Source organism: Zonotrichia albicollis, chromosome 8, assembly GCF_047830755.1.
Source record: "Zonotrichia albicollis isolate bZonAlb1 chromosome 8, bZonAlb1.hap1, whole genome shotgun sequence".
Classification (NCBI taxonomy): Eukaryota; Metazoa; Chordata; class Aves; order Passeriformes; family Passerellidae; genus Zonotrichia; species Zonotrichia albicollis.
This window is the reverse complement of record NC_133826.1, coordinates 22,698,014-22,712,061: the sequence shown is the minus strand read 5'-3', so window position 1 is coordinate 22,712,061 and position 14,048 is coordinate 22,698,014. Positions and strand designations below refer to the sequence as shown.

Below are 14,048 nucleotides of genomic sequence, written 5' to 3'. Positions count from 1 at the left end.
GTTGTTTATAAAACAAGGCAAAATATGGGTTCTGTAGTGCAGGTGATTGGGTCAGTTACTGAAATATAAATAGGAAAAAACAGGCTTCAAGTCTGTCCTGGGTCACTTCTCCTTGCTCTGTATGCCTCAGCCATTAGTGACATATGCAACCAGCCTTGCTGAAGTTTGGGTAATTAATGCAGGCCTAAAAAATGTGGTTTTTTCTCTGGTAGAAAGATTTTGCAGCCTCATAGCTGGGGATTCTCATGTGAGTTGGAAGCAATGCATGTGTTCCACTATCATGGAGATGTAAGATTTCAAATGTGGGAAGGAAGTGCACAAACACTACAGAAGGCATTTAAAACAGGTTTTCAATCATTACTCTGGTACAAAGGAAGCTTTTCATATTTGTTTGCTTCCTGTCTATTTCTGTTCTGTTTTCACATGCTGTCAATGGATCAACATCGTCTGCTTGACTTAATTTCTTTTCCTCCATTCAGAGCCAGATTGCTTAAGTAGCAGGGTCATTGGCACAGAATATCTCTATGTTTTGAATATGAGTGGTGTCTGAAACTTGTGTTCAGCTCCACCCTTCATGCACTGTTATGCAGTTATAGATTGTTTCATTGGAATGCAATTTCACTGTATCTACGTAACAAAGTTATTACATACTCTTGTCTTATTTAAAAGAACAATTGATAATAACATTTCAAAATCTACTTGTTTTGTGTACTAAATATAACTATGTCCAATCTTAACGTTTGCATCTCAGTTTAAACAAGTATTTGCTATTTTTGCAAGCATTTTTAAGTATAGAGTGATACATTATGTTTTACCAATTCTGTGACTTTCCCTTTTATTATAATTTCTTTGTTCTCTCCTTGCAAGCATTTTTGTAGATCAAATGTCAGATGTAGAGAGTTGGTCTAAACACAGTGACAGATATCAGGTGACGATTTTAGAATTGCCTCCCATTATTCCTTTCTCATAAGTCATTAATATATTGCTGATTTTCAGCAAAATTATTTCAGTGGCAGCTGGCTCTAGGAGCTGGGCCAAAATATGCTCTTAATAGCTCATATCCTAGTGATAGTTATCCTTTATTCCCTCTTCACTGACTTGAAACTTCACTTATCTTTTCCCTTTGAGACTTATTGTTGGCTGTGATAATTCAGTGTGTGGTCCTGGCAAGTTACAAGCAAGTCATGCTTGTATGACTATGTCATTTTCTCTTTCTCTTTTTTTTTTGTGAGGATGCTGAGTGACACCTTTGTAAGATATTTTTTTAAACATTGTTTGAATTTGATTAGACATTTGCTTGCAGAAGATGGAGTGGAAGCTAGGTTGACATGAGACACAGATTAACACTTGTTTTATCAGTTTACACAAGGATAATAATTAATAAAACAGTTGATATTTCAAATGACTGGCCCATATGTGATTTAGAGCAGGACAGTATTCTGTAGAAAATGCTTATAAATTCTAGACCTGACTGCTCTGGTTGGCAAAACCGCGTGATGATATCAAAAACTGTTTGGTGAACAGGTTTGACTTAGTTATACTATCCAAAAACGTTTTCTGATCCTACTGACAAATTTTTTCTCAATGACAGGCAGTCCATCTTTAATATGTGAAGGAAGGTTTTTAGTGCTCTCACAGAACACTGTCTAAAATTTATTATCTTTGTTCATCAGCTCCCTGGTACCTTTGGGCAAGAGACTCCTCCTGTTTCATTGCAGGACTCAATGAGTACATTTAACTGTACTGAGAGGCAGGTTACAGTGTCAGCAGCAGCTCCTTGGATCTTTCCTTGGGGAGATTCTGGTTCTGAGTATTTGGATAAGAACCAAGATCTGCATAAGCAGAAAGAGTGCTTGAACTTATTAACAGTGACTACTTTGGCTTGGGGATTTTTCTTGTTATTCACAGTGCCTTTTTTTTTTTTTTCTTTCCTTCTAGAGGAATATTCTTCTTCCTACACTTGGAAAGTAAAAGAAGCTTAGCCAATAAAATTATCAAGGTCTCTGATATAAAGCTAGTATTTATTTATTGCTAGCTCTTACAGATACAAGATTTTTTGCTATATCTTATTTTTGAAAGCTTGATCTAGTCTCCCCAGTTTTGTTTGTCTGGATATTTTCAGACTGGGACATCAAATTTCTTTTATTATTTTCTATATTTTTCCACGTAAAACCATGCAACAGTTTTAACTGTACAAAGGAAAAACGTCTTCTTTGTAGTCCAAAAGCTTTATGTATAAAGCTATCGTAATTTTAGTTCTTTACATGTGAAGGGCAAAGAGAGGTAACTTCAGTCCTGCTACACAGAAGAAAATTGAGGTCAGTTACTGATCTTCTGACCCATGAGTTCCACTGTTCTAACCAAGATTGGATAATATTCCATGTTTCCACCCACTTGGATCAGCTGCATGGATGCATTTAAAAAGATGAATATCTTATTTCCTCCCCATTATTTTATTCCATGATGGCCGCTGACGTTAAGCACATATCTCAATGAAGATATATTTAGGTTAGACTATATTGTTGAGACTAAAAGTTAAGTTAGACTATAAGCTAATGACAGGGACTACATTTCTGAAATACCACATTCCCAATAGTCTCCTTTCCAAATTTTTTTTTCAGTGCAGATAAAGTTTGAAATTTTAGGAATACTTAATACTTCAAAAAGCTCGGTACTTTTGCAGCTTTTTTCCTTTACCATCCTAGGTGTCTTTGCTTTCCTAGTCACAAGGTCACAACTTAGCAATGAGCATTGCTGCCAGATCATTGCAAATTAGTCAACTTGATCACGACACAGAAATAAAATCATGATGTTATTTAACAGTTCATGACATCACTAATTGCTTGATCCTGCACAAGCACATTATTTTCAAGTTTAAATATTTAAGCTCAGAAGAAAATTAATAACTTCACTGTGGCCTTCAACTGAATTTGATTTTACTTAAAAGCATCATAAATGCTTAAAAGTACCATAAATTTAACAGAAATTAATCCAACTGCTTACTTGATCTTTGGTTTTTGATGAAGAAGAGCTTTAGTCTCTCTTTAAAGGTATTTTCATTCATATAGAATTCAACTTGCACCCTGAAATAATGAAAAAAAGAAAGTATTAGGATTGGTTATGAAAGATAATAAATCAATATTTCATAATAACTTGTTTCTCTAATCAACTATTCATGATATAAAACTAGAGGGACTTATAGTGAGTGTTCAGCCAAAACCTCACTTGGCTTTGAATGACTAATGTTGAAAGTTTTTAAAAAAGCCCAAACCAAATTAAAAAAAAACCTCACCACCACCAGGCAGACGACCTTTCATTTATCCCCTTTACATGCAGAATAATTTTCATATTACTCAAACAGTGTACACTGGAAAATAAGAAGGCTCTATGCTTTTGGGATTTTCATTGGATGACCATTCTCCTATTTGCATATTAGTAGGGAAGATTTCCTTGATGTCCAGGTTAAGCCGCCCGTCTTAGTTTAACTCCTTTCCTGTAAAAGTGACATTCTAATGATCCTTCTTTTTTCTATCTTGTTCATATTTCTGTTCAATGTTCATGTTTCAGTCTATTTGTTTGTACTCACCTATCATCATTTGTGTACCAAACAAAACCACCCTCTCTGAACTTGTTTTTGTCACCATGAAATAGTGAGAGCTGAAAGCAAAATTATGTTTTGCACTCACACACTATTGTACAGAAAATAACTCTTCTCCTGATTATATTAAAGCAACAGGGGCATCTTTCCTCCATTCCCTCATATCTGCCTGGATATATTTCATCTGTCTGTCCCTCAGTTCACCTGAGTACCACTCATGCAATAGTTACTCAGACTAGAAGAGAGAACTGTGGCAGGGACTGGCCAGGGAGGAAGGTGGGTTCCAGTTCTGTAGAAAACCTCGGGCTGTTCAGAGCTGTGGAGCTGCAGTGCTTGCTGGAAGATGACAGCAGCATTACTCCCATTCTCACTGAAGTCCCTGCTCTACCCAAATTACTGACCGTCCCTCCCCAAGCTCCCCAAGCCAGTTGCTCCCCAGCAATGAATCTCTACCCAGCACATCTGTGCCTTCCTGAGCACTCAGAGCTCAGCTGGGGAAGGTCCATTATTGCTCAAGAATAAAGTAACACCACATGAGTGAGTTAATTCTCTACATCTCCCTTTCTCTGTAGCTCATCATGTTTTGCACAGCTGCATGTACTTTTTCTGTTCATAAGCATGTCTGAACTTTATTTCAGCATTTCTTCTCAGCAGTCTTTCATCACATAACTGTATGTCAACTACTTGGTTTTATAGGTAGTCATATTCTTCTAGCAGAACCCTCACTTTACTTTTTCCCTTCTTGCATGTGAAGCCTTTTGCTGAAACTATTTTTGTACAATATATTGTTACCTGTAGTGTCTCTCAAACAGTTGTTTATACCAGATATTTCCATACATTTATGGAATTGATGGGTTATTTACTCATGGACTTAGAATGGGTGACATCTTGGGCAATGTGACTTTTCATGCCTGCCTACTACCAGAAGTTTAGGCATATCACTTTGTAGGACAGGGTCATAAAAAGAAGGTTCTGTGATTCACTCAGTGAAGTCAGGTAATTTTAACTAGCCATTGCCTTTGGTGTGTTTTATTGTAGTGTTCCTTACAAGATGGGTAATTACACTACTTCCTATTCAAAGGAAGCACAAGCACAACCTTATTTTTAAGAATCTATTTTCCAAGGTACTTACTGTCATTAATGCAGTGACAGTTTTAGTGGGAAACATCTCCCATGATTTGGCAGCTGCCACATGCTAAGTGTACATACTTAATCTTCAAGGATGTATTTCAAGAGGTAAACAAAGTGGCACAAGCTATTGAAGTAAGGGATGTTATTGAAAAGATGCATGGTGGGGGCTTTTTTTAACACATTCTGAATTAATCTATCAGCATTCTGATAAGAAAATTTCAGTAATCACCTGGAAAAAACAACATGCTAACAGTGGGCCATGATTTAATGATAAAGAGGGAAGAGGCTGTGGGAGCTAATCACCCTCCTATCACCAGCACTATGAATTGCTCTGATGGCCTTCTAACAGCTGTCCACTTGGCTTTTCTTAGAAACCTGTGCTCACAGGAAACTGGGGTTCCACAGTGCAGCAGTTTCCATGGCAAAATGGATTACAAATGCTGCTAATGCCACTTCTGCAGCTCCTTCTCTATCCCCTGACTTCTTTAAACTTTAGCAAAAACTGTAGTGGCCTTCTACACTTGCAGAAATACATTACCACACATCTATAATCAATGCACTCTCCTGATACTCTAGCTACCAGAGAGCATTTCACTTTGTCTCCTGACGTTTGCTATTTGCTAAGTAAAATTAAGTATGACTGGCTGAAGGAGTCTCTGGCAAGGGCAGAAATCTCTTAATACTGATCTTTCCCAAGACTACTTTTTATTTCTAAGGAGAACCCTCATTCTACTTCAATGTTCCTTACAATCTTTAAATGGTTAATGTTTTACCTCAAGTATTTACTCTTTTCTGAATTTTTCCCACTATGAAGGGTAGCCTAGAAAAGGAGGTTTTTGGGAACCTACAAAACATAAATTTTGACCCCCCCATTGAAATATTGAGAACATTTTGTAGCAGCAGTGGTAAAGGGCTTTAACAAGATTTTCCTGGACTAAATTAGTAAAGGTTATTAAGGATATTTCAAGTGAGGGAGTGAAATTCTTGAGATACTTTTATATAAAACTTGATTACTCTGTTGCAGGATATTTGAAATTTGATTCCAAGCAAATGGCCCACCACACAGATCAGGGTGACAGTACAAGTACATGCAGATCACCTGGTCTACAGAATACATTGGGGTTTATTCTGTACTTATAGTGTAACTTGAAACTGTAGTTTCAACAATTTGTGCTTCATGTTTATCTTCCTGTAAAAGACAGCCCACCCTAACCAGAAGGAAGTCAAGCTGAAGGACAAATATGGGAGAGAAATCGTTGATGAATGTAAAGATTTTGTTTTTGTAGTCAGTTAATAGCTTCAGAATTTTTCAGTGCATGTAGCTGGTATTGAATGTTACATGTAAAGCTGCTTTTGGATGTTAAAAGAACAAGTCTTATGTTTAGTCTTATGTTTACTGACTCTTTGTTCAGCTGTGTTGGAAATGCACAAATACATGATGCACCTCTAGCAAAAACCACTGAAGTTCTATTATTGTTCTGAAAACACAGAGTGGTGTGTTAAAACTCAATACCATTGGTAGTGGCCATCACTAGTTTAAACCCAAAGAACAGAGATGTCACTGAAATAATTTCAAATCTTTCAAACTGCAACAATCATCTTGAAGTACCCCAAGTCCTCACAGCATTGTTATAATTCAGTTAAGATGTAATTTGAGAAGTACATTTTAATGTAATACAAAGTACAGCAGGAAAATCCTAATTCCTGTCAAGGACACTAATGCAGAGCACCGCTGATGGCTGTAAAACATTGGGACCAATCTCTCTGTGCTCTGCATTTTTCCTGCATTTCCCATTACTATTTACAATGTCATTCTAACCCCATAGCCACGCTTTACTATAGTAGCAGTATTATCTTGCACCCTCAAAGCTACAAATTGTCTTCCTTTCATGTTAAAAACCGGATTTGGCAGAAATAATCACTTCACAAATGAAAGTATGAGCTGGATTTCTCACTACGTGCATGCCAAGAGCTGTAAATGCTTATGTTTACTATTTATTGATGCTGGAATCAAGAAAAGGTATTAAGTGTACAAACAGAGCCAATCTGAAGAAAAATACTTACATTTATTTAAATCTGTCATTTTGGAAAAGGACATCTCATATTTTTCCTACAAAGAAAGCCTCAAAATAGGAAAGGAATATGGAGGTTTTTTATTGGGATTTGGCAATTCAATATATGTGAAATCCTGATAGATTTCAGACCTGAAAGATTATATAGGCTATAGATGGGTGCTTAAAAATGAAGCACCTGAACTGCTAAAGTGAATTGCTATCATCAGATCTTACTTTATGCAATAAAAAAGGAAATAGGTTTTTTTTTTTTTATAGCTTTCATAAAAAGGATTAGTGTGTTTTAAGGATGACTGTCATGGGTAACACTTCTATTTGAAGTTTTGCAAGTTCTGGAGCACTCAGAACTCTCTTTTAAAAGCACAGTAAGCACACTTACTGAAGGTGTTTGCCATGCGCTGTGCTGGTGAAATCTAACTTTTGCAATATGGTCCTGCACTTTCTTAAATATGGTTCTAACAAGTGCAGAGTACTTAACACTGACAGGTATAAGGTCATTTTCTGATGGGGATTTTCATCAGTTTAATAGGAACAAACCAAATAAATATTTTCAAGAACTCTGCAGAACTGCGTTTGTGCAGTATTGTCTTGTAGATTCTTTATGATATCTCACACTGGGAAACTACATGACAGAACACAGGTTCCACAGGGATTTTTTTAGTTAGAAGCTCCCTTTCATATCAGTGAATCTGAGTTAAGCTCTTTAGTGATGTTTCTCCAGGCATATCTATATTCACTGGATGATGTAATTGGATGTTAACATAACTAACAGATTTACAGATACCAGGTGTTACCAGTGTCACTGTAAATAATTCTCTGCTTTAATGAAACAGACATAGCATAAGCTGAGTTAATAACAAGCTATAAAATAAAGGATTAAGGGTGCATAAATAATCTTAGAGATCAGAACTGTATCTTATGCTCAAATTCTTTTTAGTGTCTCCCTTCCATAAGTGCTGCTTTGATTGAAACAAAACTAAGAGAGCATGAAAAAACTGGCCAAACCAACTTTTTCAGGTTGGACACAAGTAAAAATTTGTATCTGCAACAACAAAAAAACACTTTCTATGTCAAGGCAAACTTTTCCTTTACTTAACTGTTCAAACATCAGAATGCTAAAATATTCAGCCCTTAATTTTAATTATCTTCCTTACAATTTAAATGGTACATGTGTCCCTTTTTATGGATATAAATAGGTTTTTATGGATATAAATAGAAATGTATCTTGAAATCTGAATGTAGCCAGCTTCACGCTCCTTTTTGCAATCAGTTACATAAAACTGTCTTTGTGAAACCGATACAGGTCTATGGCAGCAATTTAATATTACAGCAACAGAGAGAGGAAATGACATTATCAAACATTTCTGTGGAAAAGATCTCAATTTTTTCATTCCTTTGAGGGAAAGATTTTTAAGAGACTAACAGCAAGAGATGAGACTCAGCAGCAGGTAGTATGCATGCTTTTCAATCAATTAATAATACTTTTGTGTTAATCCCTTATTCACAGTCTTGCACACTCAAAAAAGAAAATTATCTCAGTCCTGCATTCATGAAAATCCATCAAGAATTCACCATTCTAGTAATGGTGTAGTGATAAAAAGAATGAGCTTGTAATCTGTAATAATTGCCATTAGAAATTTTGTTTAGGGAGAAAATACTATGATGCTTTACTATGGGAAAAGAAATCTTTAAGTACTTTCCCTCACACTCTTCACTTTTTACTGCAAATATACTTTTCTGTTGCAAGCCTATTAGCCGAGGTGAGAAAGTTAATAAAACAAATGTGAATGATGTATTAAGAAATAGTGCACTTTGAAGCTAAAGTTTCAACCACTGAAGGAAGATGCTTAGTAGATTTTCTAAGACTTTTTTTTCCCATACAAGGTGAGGAAATGGATATTTTAAAATATTTTTATTGCATGTAAAAATAGCTCTTTTTAACTTCTGGGCAAAAATACTTCACATGTAGGATACATCCAGCACAGAGCTGCTGCAATGAAAATCCATTATGCAAGGGTTTTTTACTGGCTAAGTCTGAGTAACAGGATGTGCTCCATGAGTTTGATTCCAGGCACTGCTCAGTTTTATGGAGTTGTGCCAATTAACCAAACCTGAAGAGCAGGATAGTTAATTTGTTGCTTTTTTTCCCTTTTTATAATAATGGCAACTATTTGTCAAAAAGAGACTTGAAAGGAACTTGTTGAAATCAAGTGTTCTGTGATAACTCCTTTCTGCCAGCCTGGGTATAACTGTATTAGAGCATTAGGATCAAAATACAAAGTAACCCACTGCAAGCTCTTTGTTGTACTCTATTGCTCTGTATCACAGCTGCTCATCCCTCATCAGCGGTTGATCTAAAACAAAGATCCTTCCCCTGCAACCCCAGCACCCTCCCTGTCTCCTCTGCGATGGGTGAGGCACACACAGGGTCAGGCAGTGTGCACAAACATCTCACACACACAAATTACTGTCTCAAGTTGTGCATTTAAAATTTAACAGTACTTTCTACTACAGGATTTTAATGCTGAGTGCTGCACACCTTTCATTTGGAGCTGTTTAGTTTTGCTTACAAAATTTCTGTGTGTATGTAATGTTACCAGTTAATTGTTACCTCAGTAAGACACTTGTTCTCTCAAAAAAAAAAAAAAAAAAACCTTAATTATTTTCCTAAGTAGACACAGCTGTGTCTATCCTGAAAAAAGGGTCAGGTTAGTTTAAGGAGTTTTGTAGCCCTCCATCTATTTGCCTTCTTGCCCCCAGTCTCTTTCTTTGGTCATCTGAAACCTTTTCCCTGCCACTTCATCCATGCTCAGACTGTCCACAGTCCTCTCTTCCCATCTCCTCCTTCTTCCTGTTCGTCCATCCAAATTTTAAGAAAACTTCCAGTCCCTTTGTCAACAGTTCCTTTTCTCTACTTCCTTGCAGATTTCTCCCTTTCTTTCTTCTTCTGTGGACTACACAGTCTCACTATTTGACTTGAAAACACTGAGGAAATGGCACACTGTCCCACCCAGGGGTTTTTTTCTTTGCTCTAATTCCCTGCATGGACCTTTGCTTTCAACACATCTTTCTTCTTTACACTCTCACCATCTGGAATTGTGACTTGGACTCTGTAATTTCACTATTCTTAAAGTTATCATTTCATGACTTTGAGAAATCTGTCTTTTGAGATGTTTAATTTTTCTCTCCTCTTGAATTATTCCCTCTACTTTCAGTCTACTTCCAGTATTGCACATTAGGATACCCAATACATATCAAGGCTTTAATAAATAAACTCTGCAGCACTATCTAAATGCCACATGGGCATCTCAGTTTTGGTGCTATGGCCCTTAAAAATCCTTCTTCCTCAAGCTCAGCAGAAACTTAATGTTGACCACTTGTAAAAATATCCACTCTATGTCCAAAATAAATGGATGGTAGTGATGGAGTTGAGTCACTCCTACCCAAACACTTAACATGTGATGTTATTTCTCTGTAGATTTTATTTTAATAAGTTTTGATTCAATTTGCCCCCTATTTAACACTTTTCTCTTAGAAAACAAGCAGTAAACACGATGAGGGACATTGTCATGGAGATTATCCAGATAAAGATAGAAACAGGTGTTCAGAGAAATAACAGCCTCAAACTGTTCTGGTAGATTTTGTTATGCCTGAAGAATTACATGAACAAAAATCTTAGAGACTCATTGCTTACTTTAGATATGGCAGTTTACAGGTCCATACACCTTTCTTACACATAAAGAAATACCTGTGAATGAAATGTGCCATCTTTGCTTGGTTTTTGTTTGGTTAGTTTGGGGGTTTTTGGTGTAGGTGTAATAGTCCAGAGCTGAAACCAGCAGGAGACACTGTGTGAACTCTGGTCTCCTGTTAACAAGAGAAAGGGTAAACCCATGTCTTAACATTAGGGAAATGCTGAGCAAACTCTTCTCACTTTGGTCCCTTGCAAGTGACTCCAGTTAGCCTCTGATTAACCACCGAAATTCAAATCACTATTTACTTAAACTCTACTTCTCATCTCTAAGTCTCTGACTGTTCTGCTACTCCTCTTCAGTAAGTTATCTTTTACTTCTCATTTTTCAGGATCTTTTAGTTCTCATTTTTTATCTTTTCAAAACCAGCAAGTAGAACAAGGCTGACCACCTTGGTATCCCCACAGATTAGATGGCTAATCCCAGTTTTATTTTTACTTAGAAATAAGGAGATTAAATTTTCTGAAATCAAAGCAGAAGTAAAGCAGAAGGAAGTAAAAAAGCAGATGGATAGAAAAAAATTTTTAAAAGGAACAAAAAAACTTTGTGGGTGAATCCCAATCTGTCATTTTTAAGTATCACATGACCAAGTGTAAAATATTATATTAAATAAGACTTGTTAATATGTTACCTGAAATGAGAACTCTCTTCCTAGCAGATTTGATCCAATCACTGAGATTGAATGTTCCACCGAGATGGAACATTCTATTCACTTAAAGCTGAGTAAAATAATCAAATATTAAACATATTCAAACTAGATATTTTCCTATTACATAAAGCATTTCATTAGTATTTTTCACCCAAAATAAAGGCAAATTTCTTTCTATGACAACTGTACAATGTATTTTACATTGTGTATTTTACATTTAACTGGGAGGTCAATGTGATATTCAATAGAGCATAACTATATATTGACTCTAATATAATTCCACAGCTTTTTATTGTCACCATCTTGTTCTATTATTAGTTCTGTTTGATAGCTTTTGTTCTTTTGTTCTTTTTTACTGTATTATGCTAGTTATACTTGGCAGTCTTCAATTATAGCCAACAATTTATTCAGTGTTTCCTGAAACAAATGCACAGTACAATTATATCAAGACAGAAAAATGTATTTCAAAGGCTCTGGTTTTTTTTCCAAACTCAAATATTGGGATTTAGTAATTTAATCTACACTTTTACCTTATAGGAGGATTATAGGGGAAAATTGTAGGGGAATATTAGCCGTACCTACCCAAAAGGAAATAGATCTTTATGAAAAATTGTCCTAAACTACAGCATTCAGTGTGAATTTACACAATCTTATACGGAGTCTTAGGCACTGATTAACATTTCATAAGGAGAGAAATTTCAGAAATGCAATGTTCTAAGATAGAAATGTCAACATGTCATGTCAAAAACATGTCCTTTTTTTTCCCTCTGAAGATTTTGTTCAATGAGGTAATTGTATTTTATATTTTCTTTGCAGTTCTTTAAGTAGAAAGTAGACTCAGTTTTTCCAAGGGAAATGCGTTCATCAGCCAAAGTATTGTTTTGTTTTCATTTCAATTTTAACACTACCTGGGATTTTTGACCCAATTAAAACAGAATGTGCCTTCTATATTTCCTGTGATGTGATAATAAGATGATGCCTCCAAACCTGACTCACATAATTCCCTCAAAAACTATTTACACTGCTGCAGAAAAAAATCTTGCAGGCAAAATCCACCTCCAGTGAAAGTTTGGTACTCAGTCTACAACTCACCCATGCCCATTTTTCTGCAAAGGCAATCCAGGTGCGAGCTACATTTTCAAATACCAGTGGACTTACTGCCACGTCACAGGAAAGTAAGCAATGAAATTCTTAAGTCACAAGGACCTTCACATATTTAAATCTGACTTAACCAGAATGAAGTTTTAGTCTTCAGTGCTCTTATCTGTAGTCTGTGTGTGCAGTCTCCACACCTGTGATGCATCTTTGATTCTGATTATTTGACCTCTTGGCTGTTTCCTTCAGCTCAGGAAAGACAAGTGCTCAATTTCACTCCCTGTTATCACCTTTGCTACTTACTCCCTTCCTCCCATCCCTAATCCTCACAACTTCCTCCTGCCACCCCCTAGCTGTCAGCACAGTTTGCTTTGTCACCTCCTCATCCCCTTGGAGAGGGATGTGATGAGTGTGGAATAGGTGCCAAAGCTGCTCTCCAGGGCCCTCTGCAGCAGAGTGGCTCAGAGCAGCTCATACAGCACAAACAAGGCTGGCTGAGATGTGCTGTGTGCAAGGTAAATCCTTGTACATATCTACGGTGCAGTGTAAACATGTTTATTTATATAGGACTGGCAAGTTAAGATTATTGTACTTCCATAGAAATTGCCTGAAAACTGTGCTTGACAGGTGCCTTGTAGTGCAACAGGGTGTAAATAGAAGTCTGACAGTCCAAATCACTATTGCAGCAGAAATTCACAAAGGCCAAAATGATAGCACTTATTATTTCTCCAGCTGTGTCTTTAAAAACACCCCACAACTAGAAGATAAACAAACAGAAACATAAAAGTATGAGAAAAAAATGTTACAAAGGAGTCATAGTGAGCAACCACCACAAAAAAGGCTTAGGCACAGGTTGGTGGAAACAGTAGCAAAGCCTTATGATGTAGCAAATAAAAGCAGCTGCCCGTGATTTCAGTGTCTGTAGCAGCAAGCACACAGTGTCATCAGGCTCAGGCTGCTGGAACAGAGGGCACAAAGTTCCCTTTCTCCTGCAGCCTGCAGAGCAGCAAAGAGCAGCCCTGACAGGAGGACAGGGCCAAGCCTTGGCCTTTGGGCTGAGCTTGCTATTAAAGAGCTGCTGCCAGAGCCTGGCAATGCAGAGGGGTTCAGAACATCAGGGGTATGACTGATAAACTTGTAGGCAAGGACATACACAGCTTGGGAAATGTCTGTGCTTGTGTGCGTGTGTGTGTGTGTGTGTTCAGCATACACTCTTTTATAAGTATATATTTAGGATCTCTGCAAAAGCAGCAAAATCATTAAGGAATAGTCAGCTGTATGCTTTCATTTAATCATCTGTGGGATGTTTATCAGGCTTTCAGGAGAGTCATCTAGGCAGTTTTTAGTTTACAGAGACAGTAGCTGTTTGATTTACATTTGGAACTAGACAGTTGATTATTTATGAACATGTAGTTCACTGCTCTCAACAATGCAATTGCTTGGCAGCTATCATTAAATCTATGAGTAGTGACCAACACTTGATTTGCTCATTACCAGATAAAGCACCAGTACAGATTCATGTACAAACCAGATAGAGACTCCACAACACCCAAGTCAGGCTGTGCTGACTGCTGGCAGACAGCAGTAGGCACATTGTCAAGTGAGGATGCTGTTTTATGACCAGTGGAAGAAGCTGCCATCTGTACAAGTGAGGGAGAGTGTCTCTGCTCACACCCCTACAAATGGGTGATTTCTAGATTAGTCTGACTGGGACTTTGCTCTAACTGGACACTGTCCATATTCTTTCCTTT

General features: G+C 36.9%; 1 protein-coding gene across 11 annotated transcripts in view; it reads right to left on the bottom strand.

The window, feature by feature from the left end:
• The window catches only part of KCNT2 (potassium sodium-activated channel subfamily T member 2), a 119,735-nt gene that overhangs the window by 88,533 nt on the left and 17,154 nt on the right, over window positions 1–14,048 (bottom strand). For all 11 annotated transcript variants that reach the window (XR_012581397.1, XR_012581398.1, XM_074546263.1 and 8 more), the window contains exon 2: window positions 3,004–3,083. Coding sequence is in view for 9 of the 11 variants with exons in the window: in XM_074546263.1 (XP_074402364.1) it covers window positions 3,004–3,083 (80 nt within the window). In the remaining 2 variants the exon portion in view is untranslated. The remainder of the gene's footprint in view (window positions 1–3,003; window positions 3,084–14,048) is intronic.